Genomic DNA, 27,002 nt, shown 5'->3' with positions numbered 1-27,002 from the left:
AGTTTCTCAGCGGCGGTGGTGGGATTCTATACTCCCGCGGCTTGTCAATGGGGGGCGCGATTCTCCCAACGGGAGACTAAGTGCCGACGCCGGAGTGAAAACCGGAGTGTTTCACTCCGGCGTCGGAGGCCGCTCCTCGCCCCCTATTCTCCCACCCCCAGGGGGCTAGGAGCGGCGGTGCGTCAATTTCACGCGCCGGGCCTTGGTGCCCGCATCAAAGTGGCGCCGCCTAAATGACGTGGATGGCGGCGCTTAAATGATTTAAATGGTTTTGGTGCTGTACATTCTGTGTAGTGAAGGAACAACAGGACATAGTGCAATAATCAACAGTAGACAGGTGCGTGTGCAAACACTCAGCACAGAGGAGACTCTCAGTCAGAATAAATAAGCAAAATAATATTTAATCAGTTATTCAAGTACATGAGCTCTATTCTTTACTTCTTTGTGAAGCTGTGAATTTTATGCAAGAATGTAAACGTCGAGGATTAAGGCAAAATATTCCCTGTACAGATCAAGCCCAATTATTCAAAGTTTAATATCATTGACAGCAAGTCCATATTTTCAAACTTGTATAATGCTGTTCCCATCTTAAAATGGAAAACTTGAAATTAGCACCAAGGACAACTGTGATTGGGTTAAAGAATAAGTAGGCAAATACATAGGGTGTTTGAATGTTTAATTATGGGCTACTGCACTCATTATACTTCGCTAATTTAAAGCTTTCGATATTAAAGATCTCAAACAGAATCCTTACAGTCAACCCAAACTAAACATTCACCAAACCCCCAGCACTTCCTCAAACTTGAGTTCATGCGAACCTCCACCGCTCTTGGGCTCACTTGCACTCACTCCGATTTGCCCATCTGCCTTGTGCCTGATGACCCACACTGGCTCCCAGAGAGCGCCTCATTTCTAAAATCTTCACCCATGTTTAAATCCCTGCCCGGCCTCACCTCTCTCTAACTCTGGAACCTCATCTTGTCCTGCGAGATACCGGGATCTCTGCTGGCTTGCAATTCTGGCCTCTTACACATACCTTGATCTCCTTGACTCCACCACCGGCGGCTGTACCTGGACACTAAGCTCTGGAATTCCCTCCTTTACCCTCTCCAACTTCTCCAATCGTTCCCTCCGCTTTGCAGATGTTCCTTCGATATACCAGCTTGACCAAGCATTTGCTCGCCTGTCCTACTGCCTCCTCATGTGACACATTTTTCTGATAATGCTCCTAGAAAGTGCTTGAGGACATATTTACTACATTAAAGGTGTTACATAAATGTAAAGTGTCGGTTAAGCAAGAATCACCATTATCATTTTATAACTGGTCCACTGGTGTCATGGAGTGAACAGTTTGCTTTCCTAGACCACAGACTCATTCTTTTTGATGATTCTCGAGGCTGTAGAAGTGAGTTTCTTCCTGTAAGTATCTCCTGCCAGAAAGTACAGGATCGGGTCCACACAGCTATTGAGGCTGGCGAGACCCCTGGTCACCTGATAGGTGGCGTAGACCCTCTTGTTCCAGTCGCACGTTTCTACCCCCTGGTAATAAAGACGAGACTGAAGATTTAGGTTCTTCATCACATGGAAGGGCAGATAGGCAACGGCAAAGACCGCCAGCACGATGATGACAAGACGCACAGACTTCTCCCGGAGAGGCGTCCTCATGTCGTTGCATATTAACGCCTTCACGATAAATCCATAACAGACCAAGATGGTGGCGAAGGGGACACAGAAACCAAAGAAGGTAGTCAGCATGCTGTAAATGAAATAAGTGTGCAGGAGCTCTTTAGATGTCGTATCGTAGCATATGTTTCTTATCGTTCTATTTGTGTCCAAGTATGGTCCGGAGACGTTTGTTGCGTTGGTGACCTGGCGTAACCGGGAGAAGTACAGAATTGGCGCAATGCTGGCCATCACTATCACCCACAGGCACACGGTCACAATGGTGGCCGATTTCTTCTTCAACCTGCCCAGCGACTTCATGGGATGGACCACCCCCATGTACCTGTGGACACTGATGCAAGTGAGGAACAAAATGCTGCCGTACAGGTTAACATGGAAAATAAACCTTTGCAGTTTGCACATGACCTCCCCAAAGATCCAATCACTTTCCCTGAGGTAGTAAAAAATCAAAACCGGCAAGGAGAAGACGTAGAAGAGGTCGGCCAGGACGAGGTTAAACATGTACACGGTGATGCTACTCCAAGGCCTGACGTGGAAGATGAACATCCAGAGAGCAACACTGTTTCCGATCAATCCAGTGACAAAGACTATAAGGTACATGATGGGCAGATAACAAGACTCAAATTCCTCATTGACAGAGCAGTCATTGGGTGGCAGTTGCACCATTGTATCCACTTCAAAGCCTTTCATTCACAGTCGACAGGAGGGCAGACGTTCCTCCAGAAATAAGACCATCTGAAAAAGCAACCAAATAAAGATTAAATTTCTCATGTTAGTGAGCTTTTACTGTTACACTGGCTCTCAAACAAGCAATTACTCGAACAGAAATTCTCATCCTTATGTTCAAATTCCTCAATAGCCTCATTCCTCCTTATATCAGTTCTACAACCTTCAAAGGCTGGGCACTCCTCCAAATCTTACCTGATACATTCCCAATTTTCACAACCATGCCAGAGGTGGGCATGGCTTAGTCCCCATGCTCCTGAGCTCAAGAATTCCGTTTCTAAACCTCACTTCTCCCCACTTCTCTCTCCTCCTTTAAGGGTCTACTTAAAATCTACTTCTTTGTCAAAGCTTTTGAAAATCTGGCCTCGTGTCACCATATGTGCCTGCATGTCAAATTTAGTAAAAAATCTGTTTGTTTTGTTGAAGTTCCTCTCAAAGCAGCTATAACAATTCAGACTAATGTTACCTCCAAAGAGTACTTGCTAAGCTTTGTTCACGTGAAGTTGAGACAGCCTGAGAGAGTGAGAGAGCCCGAGTGAGAATTGGAACTTGGTCATTTGAAGCAGGGTTGTAATTGAGAGAGGCTTTTCAGGAGCGGAGCGGAGACAAGTGATTGGACCGACAGCATCTTGGGAAGGTTAGTGGGTAAATGCTGAATCTGAGGTAGAGACTGGGGAGAAACTGAAGAGTTATGTCACAGGAGGGCTGTGATTAGATTGGCCAAGAGGGGGCCTGCTAAATTTGAATCTGTCTGGTAAGAAGTGGTGACTGGTAAGTAGTTTTTCTTTTCTTTTCATTTATCTTTTTTTTTTGTTTTTCGTTTAATGTTTTTTGGCATTGTCGTTGTATAAGTTAACCTAAGGTTTAAGACATGGCAGGAGATCCCAGACACATGTCATGCTCCTCTTGTGCGATGTGGGAGTTCAGGGACATGTACACTGTCCCTGGTTCCTTCACGTGCAGAAAGTGCGTCCAACTGCAGCTCCTGTTAGACCGCTTGACGGCTCTGGAGCTGCGGATGGACTCACTTTGGAGCATCCACGATGCTGAGGAAGTTATATCTAGCATGTTTAGAGAGTTGGTCACACTGTAGATAAAGAATACTGAGGGAGATAGGAAATGTGTGACCCTCAGACAGAGGAAGAGTGGGGAGGCAGTGCATGGGTCCCCTGCGGTCATCTCCCTCCAAAACAGGTATACCACTTTGGATACTGTTGGGGGAGATGGCTCACCAGGGGGAAGGCAGCAGTAGCCAGGTTCATGGCACCGTGGCTGGCTCTGCTGCACTGGAGGGCAGGAAAAAGAGCGGTAGAGCTATAGTGATAGGGGATTCGATTGTAAGGGGTGTTTCTGCGAATGCAAACGAGACTCCAGGAAGTTATGTTGCCTCCCAGGTGCAAAGGTCCTGGATGTTTCAGAGCGGCTGCAGGTCATTCTAAAGGGGGTGGGTGAACAGCCAGCTGTCACGGTGCATATAGGCACCAACGATACAGGTAAAAAACGGGATGAGATCCTACATGCTGAATTTAGGGAGTTCGGAGCTAAAATAAAAAATGGAACTTCAAAGATAGTAATCTCAGGATTGCTACCAGTGCCATGTGCTAGTCAGAGTAGGAATGACAGGATAGACAGGATGAATGCGCGGCTTGAGAGATGGTGCAGAGGGGAGGGATTCAGATTTTTGGGACATTGGAACCATTTCTGGAAGAGGAGGGACCATTACAAATCAGATGGCCAACACTTGGGCAGGACTGGAAACCAATGTCCGAGGGGGGTTGTTTGCCAGCACTGTTCGGGAGGGTTTAAACTAATGTGGCAGGGGGATGGGAACCAATACAGGAAGTCAGAGAGTAGTAAAGAGAGGATAGAAACAAAAGTCAGGAAGCAGAAAAGGCGATGGCAGAGAAACAGATTAAACTGCATTTATTTCAATGCAAGAGGCCTAACGGGGAAGGCAGGTGAACTCAGGGCATAGATAGGTACGTGGGACTGGGATATTATAGCTATTATTGAAACATGGCTAAAGATGGGGCAGGACTGGCAGCTCAATGTTCCAGGGTACAGAAGCTATAGGAGAGATAGAACAGGAGATAGGAGAGGAGGAGGAGTTGCTTTTTTGATTAGGGACAGTGTCATGGCAGTTCAGAGAGAGGATATATCCAAAGGTTCGTCCACTGAGTCTATATGGGTTGAACTGAAAAATAAGAAGGGTGAGATCACTTTAATAGGGTTGTACTAAAGGCCTCCCAATAGTCAGCAGGGTATTGAGGAGCAAATAGGTAAAGAGATTACAGATAGCTGCAGGAAAAATAGGGTGGTAATAGTTGGGGACTTTGACTTTCCCAATATTAACTGGGACTGCCGTAGCACTAGCGGTATGGATGGAGAGAAATTTGTTGCGTGTATTTAGGAAGAATTCCTCATTCAATATGTGGATGCCCTCTTGGGGAATAAGGAAGGGCAGATGACAGAAATGTTAGTGAGGGATCAGTTTGGAACCAGTGACCATAATTCATTAGTTTTAAGATAGCTATGGAGAATGATAGTTCTGGCCCAAAAGTTAAAATTCTAAATTGGGGCAAGGCCAATTTCGAGCGTATTTGGTGGGAACTTTTAGAAGTTGATTGGGGGTGCCTGTTGACAGGCAAGAGGACAGCTGGTAAGTGGGAGTCGTTCAAAAAGGTGTTAACTAGGATTCAGGGTGAGCACATTGCTCTTAGAGTGAAGGGTAAGGCTGGCAGAAGGAGGGAACCTTGGATTACTCCTCATATTGAGGCCATGGTCAAAAGGAAGAAGGAGGCATATGACATGCTGAGGCAACTGGGATCAAGTGGATCCCTTAAAGAGTATTGGGCTTGTCGGAGTAGAATTAAGAGAGAAATTAGGAGGGCAAAAAGGAGACATGAGATTGTATTGGCAGATAAGGCAAAGGTTGTGCAGGTTAGGTGGATTGGCCATTTTAAATTGCCCTTAGTGGCCAAAAAGGTTAGACAGGGTTACGGGAATAAAAGGGATAGGGTGGAGGCATGGGGCTTAAAGTAGGGTGCTCTTTCCAAGGGCCGGTGCAGACTCGATGGGCTGAATAGCCTCCTCCTGCACTGTAAATTCTATGATTCTACGAAAATCCAAAGAGCTTTTACAGATACATAAAGGGTAAAAGGGTGACTAGGGTAGGGCCTCTTATGGATAAACAAGGTCATCTATGTGCAGATCCACAAGAGATGGGAGAGGTCCTATATGAATTGTTCTCGTCAGTATTTACTGTTGAGAAAGGCACGAATGTTAGGGAAATTGGGGAAATAAAAAGTGATGTCCTGGGGAATGTACGTATTACAGAGGAGGTGCTGGAGGTATTAAAGCGCATCAAGATAGATAAATCCCCGGGACCTGATGAAATGTATCCCAGGATGTTGTAGGAGGCCAGGGAGGAAATTGCCGGCCCCCTAGCTGAGTATTTGAATCATCGGCAGCCACAGGAGAGGTGCCTGAAGATTGGAAGGTAGCAAATGTTGTGCCCTTGTTTTAGAAGGGGTATAGGGATAAGCCTGGGAACTACAGACCGGTGTGCCTTACTTCCATAGTGAGTAAGTTGTTGGAAGGTATTCTGAGGGACATGATCTACAGGCATTTAGACAGGCAAGGGTTAATTAGGAAAAGGCAGTATGGCTTTGTAAGGGGAAAGTCATGTCTCACGAATTTGATTGAGTTTCTTGAAGGGGTAACCAAGAAGGTAGATGAGGGCAGTGCAGTCGATGTTGTCTTCATGGACTTTAGCAAGGCCTTTGACAAGGTACTGCATGGTAGGTTGTTGAAAGGTTCAAACTCATGGAGTCCAGGATGAGATAGATATTAATGATTTGGATGAGAATGTAGGAGGCATGGTTAGTAAGTTTGCAGATGACACGAAGATTGGCAGCATAGTGGATAGTGAAGAAGGTTATATAAGATTGCAACAAGATCTTGACCAATTGGGCCAGTGGGCCGATGATGGCAACTGGAGTTTAATTTGGATAAATGTGAGGTGATGCATTTTAGTGGATCAAATCAGGGCAGGACCTACTCAGTTAATGGTAGGGAGTTGGGGAGAGTTACAGAACAAAGAGATCTAGGGGTACAGGTTCATAGCTCCTTGAAGGTGGAGTTGCAGATGGACAGGGTGGTGAAGAAGGCATTCAGCATGCTAGGTTTTATTGGTCAGAACATTGAATACAGGAGTTGGGACGTCTTGTTGAACTTGTACAAGACAATGGTAAGACCACACATGGAATATTGTGTTCAGTTCTGGTCACCCTATTATAGGAAGGATATTGTTAAACTAGAAAGAGTGCAGAAGAGATTTACGAGGATGCTACCAGGACTTGATGGTCTGAGTTATAAGGAGAGGCTGGATAGGCTCGGGCTTTTTTGCCTGGAGCGTAGGAGGCTCAGGGGTGATCTTATAGAGATCTATAAAATAATGAGGGGTATAGATAAGGTAGATAGTCGACATATTTTCCCAAAGGTAGAGGCGTCTAGAACTAGAGGGCAGAGGTTTAAGGTGAGAGGGGAGAGATACAAAAGAGACCAGAGGGGAAATTATTTCACACAGAGGGTGGTGAGCATCTGGAATGAGCTGCCAGAGGCAGTGGTAGAAGTGGCTACAATTTTTTCCTTTAAAAACAGTTAGACAGTTACATGGGCAGGGTGGGTACAGAGTGATATGGGCCAAATGCAGGCAAGTGGGACTAGCTTAGTGATAGAAACTGGTCGGCATGAACAAGCTGGGCCGAAGGGCCTGTTTCCATGCTGTAAACATCTCTGACTCTATGACTCCAAAGCCAAGTTCTGGATTGAAATTATTATTCCTCTGCATCTCCCTCCCACTGACCCCTTCACTCGGAAGATGCTCATTGCATAGGTATCAGGTGTAGTGGGTAGCCCTCTCACCTCTGGAGCAAAAGGTCCTGGGTTCAAATCCCACCCCCGAGATTTGCATATTAATTCTTAGCTTGACCGTGCTGAGGGAGTGCTGCATGGTTGAAGGTTCCGCCTTTCAGACGAGTTGTCAAACAGAGGCCCCAGGTGTATGGATTGAGATGAGGAGCCCCTAAGATCCTCCTGATATCCTGATCAGCATTGAACCCTTATCTGGCGTCGCTAGAACAGGTTTTCTGGTTGTTATCGGGTTGCTATTTGTGAGAGCTTTCAGTGGACAAATTGGACAATTTTCTAGAGTGCGAATGCCACAGCCAAACAGCTTTCCTCTGCAGTTTTGAATTAATTCAGGTCTTTTCAGGCGGATTATTTCCTCACTAATTATTCACAGGTGTCCCTAATCCTCCATGAATCTGAGTGGCAATCCAATAAAATAATCAAAATACTGGATGTGCGCAGCAATCTGGCAGCATCTGTGCAGACTGAAACAGATTTTATGAGCTTGCTTTTCCTGGCTCCCATCTTCAAAAGCTTGGAGATGTGGTGAGGGGTGGAAAGGGCGGCGGCGAGCGTTCCAGCAGGCAGCTGGGAGGAGGGTCAGCTTCCTACTCCACTGAGGTGATGTCAATGAAGATGTGTAAGGCCCTAATTAGGGGTAGTTTTGCCGGCACGCCAGAATGTTTGTTTTAGGTCAATGCCTCTGACGGCAGATCCATGTTGAAGTGCCTGCCTTGTCTCCAATCTGCTTCAGAAACCCCCATCAAGCTGCCAACGCTTCGGAGCTGCTGGACCTTGAAGTTAATATTGGAAAGTCTACGCCATTGGCCGGCTTTAACAACGGTGGAGGAGGCACACCATTGACTCCTGGCGGGATTCCAGTCCTTCCAGTGTCAATGGCCCCTTGCCGCTCGCTGGCTATGGCGCCAGGGACCCCGTCATGGGGGGGTTATCTTCGGTGGGATTGGTAAAACCCGGCCATTGTTTTGAGTTGCTGCTCCAAACTCCATTCCCGAGCTGCCGACTCCAGTCCTGTCTCCTCGAAAGTGCCTCAGATCGAGTTGCTGGTGTCACGCTTGATCCCAAGATGAACTTCCCGGGCGGCACGGTGGCGCAGTGGTTAGCACTGCTGCCTCACGGCACCGAGGACACGGGTTCGATCCTGGCTCTGGGTCACTGTCCGTCTGGAGTGTGCGCATTCTCCCCGTGTCTGCATGGGTCTCACCCCCACAACCCAAAGATGTGAAGGGGAGGTAGATTGGCCGCGCTCAATCGCCCCTTAATTGGAAAGAAAAATAATTGGGCACTCTAAATTTAAAATAAAGATGAGCTTCCAGCTCCATATTCAATGCCATCAATAAATATTTGACCTGTGTTCCCTGGGATAATGCCAATATGTGCAAGGGATATGCATAATGTGAGCGTATGTTTAGAAACTCTTTCACATTGAACTTTTAAACCCACTGCTCCAGGAACAGGCTGCAACTAATATCCTAGTCATTAACATTTTGAGAATGGCAGCAGATCTTTTTTTGTTATTTCCTTTATTTTATAATTGTCTTTTGCAGCTGCGTAAACAAACCTTGCACCCTGGATTTAAAAATAGGGACAATAGATGTCACTGATAAGGCCGGGCCATAGCTTCAACTCCAGAAATCCTGCTTGGGAGGTGACAAACTTAGTTCAGCTCTCCCAGTGGGAATTTGAATCATGGTTTGGAGAAATAGTCGGTGCAGATTCACTCGCGAATGGAGCTGTTGCTTACCAAGGATTAGCAGGATGTGCAATCCCCCTCCAGAGTCGTTTGGAGCAACGATACTTGCATGTTAATTATCATAGCGTCACGGGAATTTACAGCACAAGAGGAGACTGTTTGTCGCAGCATGTCTGTGACAGGCATAAAAGGATTCAGTAGTCACAGTGACCGCCACCTGTCACGACAGGATGTTTCATTATTCACACCCGCCTCTCGCCGAAGCAGTCACCATTTTTTGGCAGCGCCATTGTTTGGAACGAAGAAGCATTTTATGAGAAAAAAATTTAAGTCTTATACAGCAGCTCTCATAACTGCAGGGCATCCCATAGTACTTTGCAACCAATTAATTATTTTTGAGGTGTGGTCACTGTTGCAATAGGGCAGACAAACATGTGCGCAGCAAGATCCTGCAGACTGTAATGTGATAATAACTGTTTCAGCGATATTTCCAGGATTTCGACCGCGCGACAGTGAAGGAACGGCGATATGTTTCCAAATTCGGACGGTGAGTGGCTTGAAGGGCAACTGGCAGGCAGTGGTGTTTCCATGTCAGAAAGACCAAGGAACTGATTATCGACTTCAGGTAGCGTAGCACGACACCTCCGCACCCCCCCCCCCCCCCCCCCCTCTCCCGTCTGCATCAATGGCTCCGAAGTGGAGATGGCCGCTAGTTTTAGGTTCCTGGGGGGTCACCATCACCAACAGTCTGTCCTGGTCCACTCACGCTGATGCAACAGTCAAGAAAGCCCAACAACGTCTCTAAAGAAATTTGGCATGTCTGCATCGACTCTCACAAACTTCTACAGATATGCGATAGAGCATCCTATCCGGCTGCATCACAGTCTGGTATGGCAACTGCTCGGCCCAAGATCGCAAGAAACTGTAGAGTGTGGCGAACTCAGCCCAACGCATCACACAAGCTTGCCATCCTCCCATTGATTCTGTCTACACCTCCCGCTGCCTCAGGAAGGCAGACAGCACTGTCAGAGACCCCTCCCACCCAGGCACTGCCTCCTTCCAGACCCTTCCATCAGGTAGAAGATACAGAAGTTTGAAGACCCGCACATCCAGGCATAGGAACAACTTCTTCCCCACAGCTACTAGACTCCTCAACGACTCCCCCTCGGACTGATCTGTTCCATGTAAGAACACTATTCACAATGCCCTATGCTGCTCTTGCTCATGTATTTGATTTGTTTGGCCCCTTGTTCCGCACTGTTATCAATCACTATTTGTTGTTGTACCATTTGTCAATGTACTCTGTTGATTATTCTTTTGTCTACTATTACGTACTGTGCACATTCCCTCAGTTGCAGAAAAATTATTTTCACTGCACTTCGGTACATGTGACAACAAATCAAATCAAATCAAATCTGCAGTCCTTGTCCGAGACCAGGGTTTGTTAAAGCGTGGGGCACGAGGGCCATGGAGCAGGCGGGTCGCGCCGCATTCCCACAGTGGTCTCCATCGCGGGAGAAGTGCCCAATGGACTGCACAGACGATTAGATTGAGAATGACAGCCACTAACACATTTTAAATGAGAACAATAGGAGGGCGTGTGTAGTCTTCTGATGTACGAGTTGGCTACAGTTTCTAGGATGATTCACCAGCATTTATGGGGCAAAAACTCAATCTTCATCCTTGTGAAAACTCATGGCTCACATTTTGCAGACATGTTACAATCAATACAATGAGGGGCCAGCAGGGAACTTCTCTCCCCAGCCTGGATTATAACAAAAGGAATCCTTTAAAACTTGTTGGGCGGGATTCACCCCTACCCGGTGGGGCGGGGGGTCCCGACGTAGCGGAGTGGCGCCAACCACTCCGGCGTCGGGCCTCCCCAAAGGTGCGGAATTCTCCGCACCTTTGGGGGCCAAGCCCTCACATTGAGGGGCTAGGCCCGCGCCGGAGTGGTTGGCATCACGCCGACTGGCGGCAAAACCGGCACAACGGCCTTTGACGCCCGCCGCCGGGGCTGGCCGAAAGGCTTTCGCCGGTTCGCGCATGCACCGGTGCATCACCACTGGCGCATGCGCGCTGGGGATTCTCTTCCGCCTCCGCCATGGTGGAGGCCATGGCGGCGGCGGAAGAAAAAGAATGCCCCCACGGCACTGGCCCGCCCGCCGATCAGTGGTTCCGATCGTGGGCCTGGCCACCGTGGGGGGACCACCCGGTGTCCGATCGCCCCGCGCCCCCCCTCCCCAGGACCCTGGGGGGCCCGCTTGCACTGCCGATCCCGCCACCACCAGAGGTGGTTCAAACCACGTCGGCGCGGAGAGGCCTCCCAGCGGCGGGACTTCGGCCCATCACGAGCCGGAGAATCGCCGCGGGTGGCACGCCGATCGGCGCGGAGGTCGCGCCAATCGGCGGGGCGTAATTCCCGCCCCCGCCAATTCCCAGGTGGCAGAGAATTTCTGCCATGGCGGGGTGGGAGAATTTCACCCGTTATATCTGCAGAGGTGCTAATAGCAACCATTTATCTCCAAAAGTGAACAATGAATTTTGAACAATGATTTTAGAAGCACAGAGGCTGCTTGTTAAACTGCCACTCAACCATTAATGGGCAACATCACATGACATAAGCTTCTGGCCCTTTTCAAAGTTATTGGGCAATATTCTCCGTTAGCTGACGCCGGAATCGAGAAAGGAAAGTGGGCAGAGAATCGGTTTCGACACCCAAATCGTGACAGGCACCGATTTGACGGCAAATGGCAATTCTCCAGCACCTTGACAGCGGCGTCAATGCAGTCCGAAATGCACGTACAGTAAACACCGTGTGCATACCGTGACTGGGCCCAACCCCGTATTCTCCGGGGCCTCCGCGGTTTTCCTCCTCCGATGGGCCGAGTTCCCGAAGGGCATGGTTCACTTATGCTTTTAAAAATCGTGAAACTGGTGTTGTGGTTGATGAAGGAGGAGGAGAGGAGGTAGGACCCAGAGAGGTGCGACTGCAGGCTGCCAACCCGGACCCCGGACACTGGAATGTCCTGGCTGGGGTGGGTAGGGGGGCGGGGGGGGGGGGGGGGGGACATGCAGTGGTGGGGGCGCCCATATGGTCAGTGTTGCTCTGCAGAACCAGGGGCCAGGGTGGATGGTCAGTGGGGCGCACAGCAAGATGGCTGCCGTGCAGACCGCGGTAATGGCGGTCCATGCCTGGAGCCCGCAGTGCCATACGGGGCCGCCATGTAGCTTGGTGACCTTTCGGCACGGCGGTACGCACCGTGCTGACATGTTGGCTTTTCACCCCCTGCAGATATTGGATATTGGAATTCAACCAGCAATGGTGGCCTTCTTGCCAGTTGCTGCAACCCTGGGGGATGCCTTATGGCTGTACGAGCTGGAGCTGCTCAAGTAGGAGGAAGCTGCAGCAGTGGAGCGGGCAGCAGTGGAGCAGGCAGCAGTGGAGCGGGCAGCAGTGGAGTGGGCAGCAGTGGAGTGGGGAGCAGTGGAGCGGGCAGCAGTGGAGCGGGCAGCAGTGGAGCGGGCAGCAGTGGAGTGGGCAGCAGTGGAGCGGGCAGCAGTGGAGCGGGCAGCAGTGGAGTGGGGAGCAGTGGAGCGGGCAGCAGTGGAGCAGGCAGCAGTGGAGTGGGCAGCAGTGGAGCGGGCAGCAGTGGAGTGGGCAGCAGTGGAGTGGGGAGCAGTGGAGCGGGCAGCAGTGGAGCGGGCAGCAGTGGAGTGGGCAGCAGTGGAGCAGGCAGCAGTGGAGCAGGCAGCAGTGGAGTGGGCAGCAGTGGAGCGGGCAGCAGTGGAGCGGGCAGCAGGGGAACAGGAGGCAGCCATCCAGAATAGAGAGCCGGAGGAGGAGGCCACTTGTGTACCAGCACCGCCTGTCATTCGAGGACCTGCTGGACCAGGCATGCCATCGAAGACTCTGGCTGAGCAGGGAGACAGTGCGACATATCTGCCAGATGATGGCACACCTGGCACCGCGGGGGTAAGGGAGAGGACATCCGCTCCCGGTGGTCTTAGAGATGATGGTCGCTCTGAACATCTATACCACAATGTCCTTCCAGGCACCGAGAGCAGACTTACCAAGGACTCACAGACCTCTGTGATGGTCTGGTCACCTCCAGGTTCACCGCCAATGCCTCCACCACGGACGGCACCCGTGCGGTCTTGGCCTGGGTGGCATGCAGGGCGGCTCCACCGACTGCTCCTGCACGCGTTTGGAATCCTCCAACTGCACCTGCAGGTGCTGGGTGCTGATCGACAACCCCTCATGTAACCCTTGGCTCTGCGACTGCATGTCCACAATCAATGGGACTGTCCATTCCAGAAGCCCAAAACCCTTCTGAACGACAGCTAGTTCCTGGGTTCGGCCTGTTCTCTGACCTCCACGCCCTCCTACCGCCACTGCTGTACCAGGTCAACTGTGTGGTGAGCACCAGATATTGTCCCAGGAGCCTCTTCACTAAAGTGCCCAACCGAGGTTTGTCTCTGGGTGGGAGGGGGGGGGGGGGGGGGGGGGGGGGGATGGCTGTTGGCGACAACTGTGACGGTAAATCACTGTCAACCTCCAACCCGAGCAGCTAACTCTCGGGGGGAGGGCTAGTGTCTGAGCTGTTTTCAGTGTTGGCGCCTGGTTCATGGGGGGGGGGCCTCCGGCTGTGGCACTGCCTGGGGACGCGGGATGTCCGGTGGACCCGGCCCATTTCCAGTAGGTCCTGCAAGACGCATGATTAGACCACTGGCCAGGGGGTGGTGGGGGTGGGCGTGTGGGTGGGGGTGGGGGGGGGGGGGGGTGCGGTGGTGTTGGCGTGACGGTGTTGTGGGGGTAAGAATGGGGTGGGGCTGATGGAGGTTTGGGGCTGAGGGTGGTGAGGATGAGGTTGGTGGGGGGGATTGGCACACGTATCACGGGGAACTAAGCGGGGTCTCACTTCCTCGCCCATGCCCGAGATCCACGTCGGTGACCTCCCGTTCCTCTGGGCCGCTGACCATGTCTAGGGCCCTCTGCTCGGCCAGGGTGAGGGGCTGCAGTTCCAGTGGTCACCCTCCTGTCTTCTCCGGCTCCTGCCTGTTGTGCATGGCCTTTTCCTGGTGGGGGGGGTAAACAGAAGACGACAGTCCAACTCATGCAGCCAAGGGGGTGGGTAGCTGGTGGCCTCAGTGGCCAGGGCACCCGGTCATGACAGCTGGCATGGGTACCGGCATGTGATGCAGGGTGGGGGTTCAGCCATCCTCCTTGTTGGGCGGGGGGGGGGGGGGGGGGGTAGGGTTATGTGTGTGTGGGACATGAGCTACTGACAGGGGCACAGGGCTGCCTGCTCACCCTGACCGCCCTGAGGAGGCTGTGTAGTTTTTCCGGCACCGTTAGCCCATGCGGACACTGTTGCCCACGGCGCTCACGGCTTCTGCCACCTGCGCCTAGGCACAACTTTCCGAGGAAATACAGGGTCATCCTCGGCTCCTCCACTGCATCCAAAAGGGCTTCCAGTCGGCATCTGTAAAGCCCGAGGCTGCTCTCCTCACTGATATCGTTTGGCTGGGATGGTGTGCGTGGGGAGTGAAGTTTGTACATGCGGCTGTATCGTGTCAGCCTCCTGAACGTCATTGTGAAAGCTGTGAATCCGGCACCGTTTCCCATCGCAGTCCATTATGTTCTACATGGCGCGGTGGAGCTAGCCCCATTTGATGGTTCGCAAATCTCCGCCCCCTCCGAAATGGTGTCATCACGCTGCGCGCCTTTGCAACGGCATTGGCGCACCATCAGCAGGCCCTCGCACGATGCTTCGCCCCTGGTAGGCCGGGTTCCCGACCGCGCGGGACACGTGTGGTCTCAGCGGGTGGGAACCCGGCGTGGCGGCTGCGGACTGTGTCCTGTGCCGTCACACTCGATGCCGCTGGCCAGGGTGGCTTCCGCGAGGGCTGGGCAGACTGGTGGGGGGCAGCCATGGGTCGGCCTCTGGGGTTGCAATGGCGGGACGGGACCACGCACGGCCAGCGCCATGTTGTACGGCGCAACCGCTGCAGGTCACCGCCGTGCATGTGCGCGGCCACGGATCCGGCCATTCTCTGGCCATTTTTGGTGCAGGAGCTGGAAGTTTCAGCCGGCTCTGCTGCTAGCCACTCACCGGTCCTAGAATCGGTGAGGATTCGGCGCCAATTTTGGCATCATAAAAAGCTGGCGAATTCTCCGTTCAGGCCGGCACTCAGCCGCTGAAACGGGGAGTCCAGTCCTTAGCCTCAGAAATGGAGAATCCCAGCCGTTGCTTTTCTAGAGTCGCAATTGAGGGCAGCAGGGTAGCAGGGGCAGCAGGGTAGCATGGTGGTTAGCATAAATGCTTCACAGCTCCAGGGTCCCAGGTTCGATTCCCGGCTGGGTCACTGTCTGTGTGGAGTCTGCACGTCCTCCCCCTGTGTGCGTGGGTTTCCTCCGGGTGGTCCGGTTTCCTCCCACAGTCCAAAGATGTGCGGGTTAGGTGGATTGGCCATGCTAAATTGCCCGTAGTGTCCTTATAAAAGTAAGGTTAAGGGGGGGGTGGTTGTTGGGTTATGGGTATCGGGTGGATACGTGTGTTTGAGTAGGGTGATCATGGCTCGGCACAACATTGAGGGCCGAAGGGCCTGTTCTGTGCTGTACTGTTCTATGTTCTATGTTCTAATTCAGTTTGCCTTTTAACCTCCGGCCTGCAAATGCCAAAGCTTTAGGCTGACCAAAAGCCCCTGTATCAAGGCTAAGGCGCGTCAAACATTGGTCTTCTGAAAGTTTCGTCCCACCGCCTGCTGAGCAGAAGTCTCTGTATAATGAATTGTGTCACTTTAGAGGGCTTCAAGCAAGTCCTGCTTCCAGATAACTAAACTCACCTGAACTGTAACTCCTACGTGAAGGAACCCGCCCTGGACTCTGACTTTCTGAACTCTGGCAATTACGCAAACTGATATCCATATGTCTGGTTCTTTATCTGCTAAAGTTATTCACAGTTGAAAAAACTCCTTTTTCCTATCTTCTTTCTGCATGCTTGTGTGTGTGTGAATATATATGAAGTTATAACCATTCCCTGGATTTGAATATATGAATAACAAATGCTCCTGATTTCACCTGAAATAGAGTTTGTTGAGAGTTACTTGAAAATTAGCATTACAAACAAAGGGTTTGGGTAAACACGCCGCAGCCAATTGCAAACATTTAAGCACCTCTGATTACAGATGGAAGTGAGAAAATAACCAGGTCCAATTTGCCTCTCCCCCCTGTCCATAACAATTGTACGGTGCTAGAAATGACAGTGAAATGACAGGCATAACTCAGGGAGTGACAGCACAACTCAAGGAGTGGCAGCACAAATTGTGTTGGAAAACGTGCGAGGAAATGTCAGCATCATTTGACAGTATAAATCAGGAAATGACAGTCGAATTAATGAATGACAATACAGCTCCAGAAAAGCTGTATGACTCAGGGATGGTAGTACAGCATGGGGATTACAGTACACCTCAGGAACTGCAGTACAAATTTGGAATTACAGTATTAATTGGGAGCTACAGCATTAATGAGAATAGCAATATAACTCTGGCATTACAGTCTAAATGGGAAATTATAGCATTAATCAGTAAGAGCAATATAACTCATGAATTGCAATATAAGTGGGGAGTTATTGTATAAATTAGGAATTAAAGTATTAATCAGGAATAGCAAGGTGACTCAGGAATTGCAATATCATTGAGGAGTTATAATATAAATTGGGAATTACAGTATTAATTGGTAATATCAATATAACTCAGGAATTACAGTATAAATTGAGATTACTGTATTAGTCATAAATAGCAATGTGACTCAGGAATTGCAATATAACTCGGGAATCACAGTATAAATTGGGAAAGGCAGCATTAATCAGCAATAGCAATATAACTTGGGAATCACAGTACAAATTGGGAATAGCAGTATTAATCAGGAATAGCAATATAACCTGGGATTTAAAGTACAGTTGGCAATTACAGTCTGAATTGAGAATTACAGTATTAATTGGGAATTACAGTACGAATTGGGAATTACAGTATTAATTTAAGATAGCAATATAAATCAGGAATAGCCATATAACTCAGTATAAATTGGGATTACTGAATTTATCAACAATAGCAATATAACTCGGGAATTGCAATATAAATCTGGAATAGCAATATAACTAGGGAATTACAGTCTAAATTGGAAATTACAATATTAATCAGGAAAAACAATATAACTCGGGACGTACAGTATAAATTGAGAATTACAGTATTAATCAGAATAGCAATATAACTCAGGAGTTACCGTAAAAATTGGGAGCTACAGTATAAAAGGGAGTTACAGTGTAATTGAGAATTACAGTATAAATTGGGAGTTACAGTATAACTCGGGAGGTACAGTATGATTGGGAGTTACAGTATAATTTGGAGTTACAATATAAATTGGGAGTTACAGTATAATTGGGAGTTACAGTATAATTGGGAGTTACAGTGTAATTGGGAGTTACAGTATAATTGGGAGTTACAGTATAAATTTGGAGTTACAGTATAAATTGGGAGTTACAGTATAATTGGGAGTTACAGTATAATTGGGAGTTACAGTATAATTGGGAGTTACAGTGTAAATTGGGAGTTACAGTATAAATGGGAGTTACAGTATAATTGGGAGTTACAGTATAATTGGGAGTTACAGTATAAATTGGGAGTTACAGTATAATTGGGAGTTACAGTATAATTTGGAGTTACAGTATAATTGGGAGTTACAGTATAATTGGGAGTTACAGTATAATTGGGAGTTACAGTATAATTGGGAGTTACAGTATAAATTGGGAGTTACAGTATAATTTGGAGTTACAGTATAATTGGGAGTTACAGTATAATTTGGAGTTACAGTATAAATTGGGAGTTACAGTATAATTTGGAGTTACAGTATAATTGGGAGTTACAGTATAATTTGGAGTTACAGTATAATTGGGAGTTACAGTATAAATTGGGAGTTACAGTATAATTGGGAGTTACAGTATAATTGGGAGTTACAGTATAAATTGGGAGTTACAGTATAATTGGGAGTTACAGTATAATTGGGAGTTACAGTATAAATTTGGAGTTACAGTATAATTGGGAGTTACAGTGTAATTGGGAGTTACAGTATAAATTGGGAGTTACAGTATAATTGGGAGTTACAGTATAAATTGGGAGTTACAGTATAATTGGGAGTTACAGTATAATTGGGAGTTACAGTATAATTGGGAGTTACAGTATAATTGGGAGTTACAGTATAATTTGGAGTTACAGTATAATTGGGAGTTACAGTATAAATTGGGAGTTACAGTATAATTGGGAGTTACAGTATAAATTGGGAGTTACAGTATAATTGGGAGTTACAGTATAAATTGGGAGTTACAGTATAATTGGGAGTTACAGTATAATTGGGAGTTACAGTATAATTGGGAGTTACAGTATAAATTGGGAGTTACAGTATAATTGGGAGTTACAGTATAATTGGAGTTACAGTATAATTGGGAGTTACAGTATAATTGGGAGTTACAGTATAATTGGGAGTTACAGTATAAATTGGGAGTTACAGTATAATTGGGAGTTACAGTATAATTGGGAGTTACAGTATAAATGGGAGTTACAGTATAAATTGGGAGTTACAGTATAATTGGGAGTTACAGTGTAATTGGGAGTCACAGTATAATTGGGAGTTACAGTATAATTGGGAGTTACGGTATATTTGGGAGTTACAGTATAATTGGGAGTTACAGTATAATTGGGAGTTACAGTATAATTGGGAGTTACAGTGTAATTGGGAGTTACAGAATAAATGGGAGTTACAGTATAATTGGGAGTTACAGTATAAATGGGAGTTACAGTATAATTGGAAGTTACAGTATAATTGGGAGTTACAGTATAATTTGGAGTTACAATATAAATTGGGAGTTACAGTATAAATGGGAGTTACAGTGTAATTGGGAGTTACAGTATAATTGGGAGTTACAGTATAAATTGGGAGTTACAGTATAATTGGGAGTTACAGTATAAATTGGGAGTTACAGTATAATTTGGAGTTACAGTATAATTGGGAGTTACAGTATAAATTGGGAGTTACAGTATAATTGGAGTTACAGTATAATTGGGAGTTACAGTATAAATTGGGAGTTACAGTATAATTGGGAGTTACAGTATAATTGAGAGTTACAGTATAATTGGGAGTTACAGTATAATTGGGAGTTACAGTATAATTGGGAGTTACAGTATAATTGGGAGTTACAGTGTAATTTGGAGTTACAGTATAATTGTGAGTTAAAGTATAAATTGGGAGTTACAGTATAATTGGGAGTTACAGTATAATTGGGAGTTACAGTATAATTGGGAGTTACAGTATAATTGGGAGTTACAGTATAAATTGGGAGTTACAGTATAATTGGGAGTTACAGTGTAATTTGGAGTTACAGTATAATTGTGAGTTACAGTATAAATTGGGAGTTACGGTATAAATTGGGAGTTACAGTATAATTGGGAGTTACAGTATAATTGGGAGTTACAGTATAAATGGGAGTTACAGTATAATTGGGAGTTGCAGTGTAATTGGGAGTTACAGTATAATTGGGAGTTACAGTATAATTTGGAGTTACAGTATAATTGGGAGTTACAGTATAATTGGGAGTTACAGTATAATTGGGAGTTACAGTATAATTGGGAGTTACAGTATAAATTTGGAGTTACAGTGTAATTGGGAGTTACAGTATAATTGGGAGTTACAGTATAAATTGGGAGTTACAGTATAATTGGGAGTTACAGTATAATTGGGAGTTACAGTATAATTGGGAGTTACAGTATAATTGGAGTTACAGTATAATTGGGAGTTACAGTATAATTGGGAGTTACAGTATAATTGGGAGTTACAGTATAATTGGGAGTTACAGTATAATTGGGAGTTACAGTATAATTGGGAGTTACAGTATAATTGGGAGTTACAGTATAATTGGGAGTTACAGTATAATTGGGAGTTACAGTATAAATTGGGAGTTACAGTATAATTGGGAGTTACAGTATAATTGGGAGTTACAGTATAATTGGGAGTTACAGTATAATTGGGAGTTACAGTATAATTGGGAGTTACAGTATAAATTGGGAGTTACAGTATAATTTGGAGTTACAGTATAAATGGGAGTTACAGTGTAATTGGGAGTTACAGTATAAATTGGGAGTTACAGTATAATTGGGAGTTACAGTCTAAATTGGAAGTTACAGTATAAATTGGGAGTTACAGTATAATTGGGAGTTACAGTATAAATTGTGAGTTACAGTATAAATGGGAGTTACAGTGTAATTGGGAGTTACAGAATAAATTGGGAGTTACAGTGTAATTGGGAGTTACAGCATAATTGGGAGTTACTGTATAAATGGGAGTTACAGTGTAATTGGGAGTTACATTATAAATTGGGAGTGACAGTATAATTGGGAGTTACAGTCTAAATTGGAAGTTACAGTATAAATTGGGAGTTACAGTATAATTGGGAGTTACAGTGTAATTGGGAGTTACAGTATAAATTGTGAGTTACAGTATAAATGGGAGTTACAGTGTAATTGGGAGTTACAGAATAAATTGGGAGTTACAGTATAATTGGGAGTTACAGTATAATTGGCAGTTACAGTATAAATGGGAGTTACAGTATAATTGGCAGTTACAGTATAATTGGGAGTTACAGTGTAATTGGGAGTTACAGTCTAAATTGGAAGTTACAGTATAAATTGGGAGTTACAGTATAAATGGGAGTTACAGTGTAATTGGGAGTTACAGAATAAATTGAGAGTTACAGTATAATTGGGAGTTACAGTATAAATTGGGAGTTACAGTATAATTGGGAGTTACAGTATAAATTGGGAGTTACAGTATAATTGGGAGTTACAGTATAAATTGGGAGTTACAGTATAAATTGGGAGTTACAGTATAAATGGGAGTTACAGTATAAATTGGGAGTTACAGTATAATTGGGAGTTACAGTATAATTGGGAGTTACAGTATAATTGGGAGTTACAGTATAATTTGGAGTTACAATATAATTGGGAGTTACAGTATAATTGGGAGTTACAGTATGAATTGGGAATTACAGTATAAATTGGGAGTTACAGTATAATTGGGAGTTACAGTATAATTGGGAGTTACAGTATAAATTGGGAGTTACAGTATAAATGGGAGTTACAGTATAATTGGGAGTTACAGTATAAATTGGGAGTTACAGTATATTTGGGAGTTACAGTATAAATTGGGAGTTACAGTATAATTGGGAGTTACAGTATAATTGGGAGTTACAGTATAAATGGGAGTTACAGTATAATTGGGAATTACAGTGTAATTGGGAGTTACAGTATAAATTGGGAGTTACAGTATAAATTGGGAGTTACAGTATATTTGGGAGTTACAGTATAATTTGGGAGTTACAGTATAAATTGGGAGTTACAGTATAAATTGGGAGTTACAGTATAATTGGGAGTTACAGTATAAATTGGGAGTTACAGTATATTTGGGAGTTACGGTATAAATTGGGAGTTACAGTATAATTGGGAGTTACAGTATAATTGGGAGTTACAGTATAATTGGGAGTTACAGTATAATTGGGAGTTACAGTATAAATTGGGAGTTACAGTATAATTGGGAGTTACAGTATAATTGGGAGTTACAGTATAAATTGGGAGTTACAGTATAATTGGGAGTTACAGTATAATTGGGAGTTACAGTATAATTGGGAGTTACAGTATAAATTGGGAGTTACAGTATAAATGGGAGTTACAGTATAATTGGGAGTTACAGTATAAATTGGGAGTTACAGTATATTTGGGAGTTACAGTATAAATTGGGAGTTACAGTATAATTGGGAGTTACAGTATAAATGGGAGTTACAGTATAATTGGGAATTACAGTGTAATTGGGAGTTACAGTATAAATTGGGAGTTACAGTATAAATTGGGAGTTACAGTATAATTTGGGAGTTACAGTATAATTTGGGAGTTACAGTATAAATTGGGAGTTACAGTATAATTGGGAGTTACAGTATAAATTGGGAGTTACAGTATATTTGGGAGTTACGGTATAAATTGGGAGTTACAGTATAATTGGGAGTTACAGTATAATTGGGAGTTACAGTATAATTGGGAGTTACAGTATAATTGGGAGTTACAGTATAAATTGGGAGTTACAGTATAATTGGGAGTTACAGTATAATTGGGAGTTACAGTATAAATTGGGAGTTACAGTATAATTGGGAGTTACAGTATAATTGGGAGTTACAGTATAATTGGGAGTTACAGTATAAATTGGTAGTTACAGTATAATTGGGAGTTACAGTATAATTGGGAGTCACAGTATAATTGGGAGTTACAGTATAAATTGGGAGTTACAGTATAATTGGGAGTTACAGTATAATTGGGAGTTACAGTATAAATTGGGAGTCACAGTATAATTGGGAGTTACAGTATAAATTGGGAGTTACAGTATAATTGTGAGATACAGTATAAATTGGGAGTTACAGTATAAATTGGGAGTTACAGTATAATTGGGAGTTACAGTATAATTGGGAGTTACAGTATAATTGGGAGTTACAGTATAAATGGGAGTTACAGTATAATTGGGAATTACAGTGTAATTGGGAGTTACAGTATAAATTGGGAGTTACAGTATAAATTGGGAGTTACAGTATATTTGGGAGTTACAGTATAATTGGGAGTTACAGTATAAATTGGGAGTTACAGTATAATTGGGAGTTACAGTATAAATTGGGAGTTACAGTATATTTGGGAGTTACGGTATAAATTGGGAGTTACAGTGTAATTGGGAGTTACAGTATAATTGGGAGTTACAGTATAAATTGGGAGTTACAGTATATTTGGGAGTTACAGTATAATTGGGAGTTACAGTATAATTGGGAGTTACAGAATAATTGGGAGTTACAGTATAAATTGGGAGTTACAGTATAATTGGGAGTTACAGTATAAATTGGGAGTTACAGTATAATTGGGAGTTACAGTATAAATTGGGAGTTACAGTATAATTGGGAGTTACAGTATAATTTGGGAGTTACAGTATAATTGGGAGTTACAGAATAATTGGGAGTTACAGTATAATTGGTAGTTACAGTATAATTGGGAGTTACAGTATAAATTGGGAGTTACAGTATAATTGGGAGTTACAGTATAATTGGGAGTCACAGTATAATTGGGAGTTACAGTATAATTGGGAGTTACAGTATAATTGGGAGTTACAGTATAATTGGGAGTTACAGTATAATTGGGAGTTACAGTATAATTGGGAGTTACAGTATAATTGGGAGTTACAGTATAATTGGGAGTTACAGTATAAATTGGTAGTTACAGTATAATTGGGAGTTACAGTATAATTGGGAGTCACAGTATAATTGGGAGTTACAGTATAAATTGGGAGTTACAGTATAATTGGGAGTTACAGTATAAATTGGTAGTTACAGTATAATTGGGAGTTACAGTATAAATTGGGAGTTACAGTATAATTGGGAGTTACAGTATAATTGGGAGTCACAGTATAATTGGGAGTTACAGTATAAATTGGGAGTTACAGTATAATTGGGAGTTACAGTATAATTGGGAGTTACAGTATAATTGTGAGATACAGTATAAATTGGGAGTTACAGTATACATTGGGAGTTACAGTATAAATTGGGAGTTACAGTATAATTGGGAGTTACAGTATAATTGGGAGTTACAGTATAATTGGGAGTTACAGTATAATTGGGAGTTACAGTATAATTGGGAGTTACAGTATAAATGGGAGTTACAGTATAATTGGGAATTACAGTGTAATTGGGAGTTACAGTATAAATTGGGAGTTACAGTATAAATTGGGAGTTACAGTATATTTGGGAGTTACAGTATAATTTGGGAGTTACAGTATAAATTGGGAGTTACAGTATAAATTGGGAGTTACAGTATAATTGGGAGTTACAGTATAAATTGGGAGTTACAGTATATTGGGAGTTACGGTATAAATTGGGAGTTACAGTATAATTGGGAGTTACAGTATAATTGGGAGTTACAGTATAATTGGGAGTTACAGTATAATTGGGAGTTACAGTATAAATTGGGAGTTACAGTATAATTGGGAGTTACAGTATAATTGGGAGTTACAGTATAAATTGGGAGTTACAGTATAATTGGGAGTTACAGTATAATTGGGGAGTTACAGTATAATTGGGAGTTACAGTATAAATTGGTAGTTACAGTATAATTGGGAGTTACAGTATAATTGGGAGTCACAGTATAATTGGGAGTTACAGTATAAATTGGGAGTTACAGTATAATTGGGAGTTACAGTATAATTGGGAGTTACAGTATAAATTGGGAGTCACAGTATAATTGGGAGTTACAGTATAAATTGGGAGTTACAGTATAATTGTGAGTTACAGTATAAATTGGGAGTTACAGTATAAATTGGGGAGTTACAGTATAATTGGGAGTTACAGTATAATTGGGAGTTACAGTATAATTGGGAGTTACAGTATAAATGGGAGTTACAGTATAATTGGGAATTACAGTGTAATTGGGAGTTACAGTATAAATTGGGAGTTACAGTATAAATTGGGAGTTACAGTATAACTTGGGAGTTACAGTATAATTGGGAGTTACAGTATAAATTGGGAGTTACAGTATAATTGGGAGTTACAGTATAAATTGGGAGTTACAGTATATTGGGAGTTACAGTATAAATTGGGAGTTACAGTATAATTGGGAGTTACAGTATAATTGGGAGTTACAGTATAATTGGGAGTTACAGTATAATTGGGAGTTACAGTATAATTGGGAGTTACAGTATAATTGGGAGTTACAGTATAATTGGGAGTTACAGTATAATTGGGAGTTACAGTATAAATTGGGAGTTACAGTATAATTGGGAGTTACAGTATAATTGGGAGTTACAGTATAATTGGGAGTTACAGTATAATTGGGAGTTACAGTATAATTGGGAGTTACAGTATAATTGGGAGTTACAGTATAATTGGGAGTTACAGTATAATTGGGAGTTACAGTATAAATTGGTAGTTACAGTATAATTGGGAGTTACAGTATAATTGGGAGTTACAGTATAATTGGGAGTTACAGTATAATTGGGAGTTACAGTATAATTGGGAGTTACAGTATAATTGGTAGTTACAGTATAATTGGGAGTTACAGTATAATTGGGAGTTACAGTATAAATTGGGAGTTACAGTATAATTGGGAGTTACAGTATAATTGGAGTTACAGTATAAAATTGGTAGTTACAGTATAATTGGGAGTTACAGTATAATGGGAGTCACAGTATAATTGGTAGTTACAGTATAAATTGGGAGTTACAGTATAATTGGGAGTACAGTATAATTGGGAGTTACAGATTAAATTGGTAGTTACAGTATAATTGGGAGTTACAGTATATAATTGGTAGTTACAGTAATTGGGAGTTACAGTATAATGGGAGTTACAGTATAATTGGGAGTCACAGTATAATTGGGAGTTACAGTATAAATTGGGAGTTACAGTATAATTGGGAGTTACAGTATAAATTGGGAGTTACAGTATAATTGGGGAGTTACAGTATAATTGGGAGTTACAGTATAATTGTGAGATACAGTATAAATTGGGAGTTACAGTATACATTGGGAGTTACAGTATAAATTGGGAGTTACAGTATAATTGGGAGTTACAGTATAAATTGGGAGTTACAGTATAATTGGGAGTTACAGTATAAATTGGGAGTTACAGTATAATTGGGAGTTACAGTATAATTGGGAGTTACATGGGCAGCACGGTGGCCTAGTGGTTAGCACAACCGCCTCACGGCGCTGAGGTCCCAGGTTCGATCCCGGCTCTGGGTCACTGTCCGTGTGGAGTTTGCACATTCTCCCCGTGTCTGCGTGGGTTTCGCCCCCACAATCCAAAAATGTGCAGAGTAGGTGGATTGGCCACGCTAAATTGCCCCCTTAATTGGAAAAAATAATTGGGTAATCTAAATTTAAAAAAAAAAAAAAAATAATTGGGAGTTACAGTATAATTGGGAGTTACAGTATAATTGGGAGTTACAGTATAACTCGGGAGTTTTACTTGAACTGTATCAAGTTTCGGACAGGCAGTTGATATGTGTGAAGTGTACCTGAAAACTCTGCATGAACTCGGCATGTCCGAATCAAAACAGGAAGAATCCTGGCCGCAGATTCGCTCTTACTCCGGCCACGGTGTCCATGTAGCGGATTGGGCAGATGAGTGAATCAAAGAGAGCGAGACATCGCTCAGCAACGCCGCCCCGGGCACTTTAGAACCACGTGAAGTTGTCCTGTTACTTACTGAACAACTGAACACATCCCGCGAGCCGGCTGGCGGGCAGAGTAAGATCCACCCTGCACCCCCTCCCCCGGGGGAAGGGGACGCGAATCGCAGCTGAGAGCTGGTCCCCTGGTTTAAGTGGGGCTCCTCCACGACGCAGAGCTTCCCTCTGTCAGTCCAACAACTGCCCTTCCTTCAAATCCCACCAAACTCAGCAACTTCACACGTTTCAGCTTTCCACTCTCCTTCCCCTAGAGACTCTGAGACACTAGCAGGGGAAGCGAAAGCAGCGAGACTGACAGAGAGAGAGAGAGAGGTGTCAGGTTCAGCTTTCCACTCTTGCCCTTTTTTTTCAATGATTGTTGGCACAGCATCAACGGTTGTAAAACAAAGTCCAATCTTGGTGTGGGACCGCTGCAAGAACTGACATTTCCTCAAGGGTGAGATTCCCAACCCCTCCACAGTGGACACATTGACGTTACAGCAAATTCTGCAGGAAATGATTGAGTGAGAATTGTTGGAACACGTTGACTCTTTAATCTCCCCATCCCTCGCTTCTTTGTTAACTATTCGTTGGAATCACTTCGTTCTTTAAGAAAGCTCTGAGTCACTGTTGTGAGGATGCCTCACAATTGGAGCCCCTGAGGCAGGAGGC

At 44.6% G+C, this 27,002-nt stretch overlaps 1 protein-coding gene across 1 annotated transcript; it reads right to left on the bottom strand.

Annotated features, from left to right (window-relative positions):
• Positions 1-379: 379 nt before the first annotated feature.
• On the bottom strand, positions 380-27,002 carry LOC119976308 (P2Y purinoceptor 1-like). Its single transcript, XM_038816749.1, has 2 exons — positions 26,178-27,002; positions 380-2,418 (listed from the first exon to the last, which is right to left on the bottom strand). The coding sequence occupies exon 2, from the start codon at positions 2,371-2,373 to the stop codon at positions 1,360-1,362; it is 1,014 nt and encodes a 337-aa protein (XP_038672677.1). The 5' UTR covers positions 2,374-2,418; positions 26,178-27,002; the 3' UTR covers positions 380-1,359.

Source organism: Scyliorhinus canicula, chromosome 13, assembly GCF_902713615.1.
Source record: "Scyliorhinus canicula chromosome 13, sScyCan1.1, whole genome shotgun sequence".
In the NCBI taxonomy this organism is placed as follows: Eukaryota; Metazoa; Chordata; class Chondrichthyes; order Carcharhiniformes; family Scyliorhinidae; genus Scyliorhinus; species Scyliorhinus canicula.
This window is presented reverse-complemented; position numbering and strand designations above follow the sequence as displayed.

What these genes read in the sequence shown, in the direction of transcription:
- LOC119976308 (XM_038816749.1), bottom strand. Translation starts at nt 2,373, where the DNA reads ATGAAAGGCTTTGAAGTGGATACAATGGTGCAACTGCCACCCAATGAC.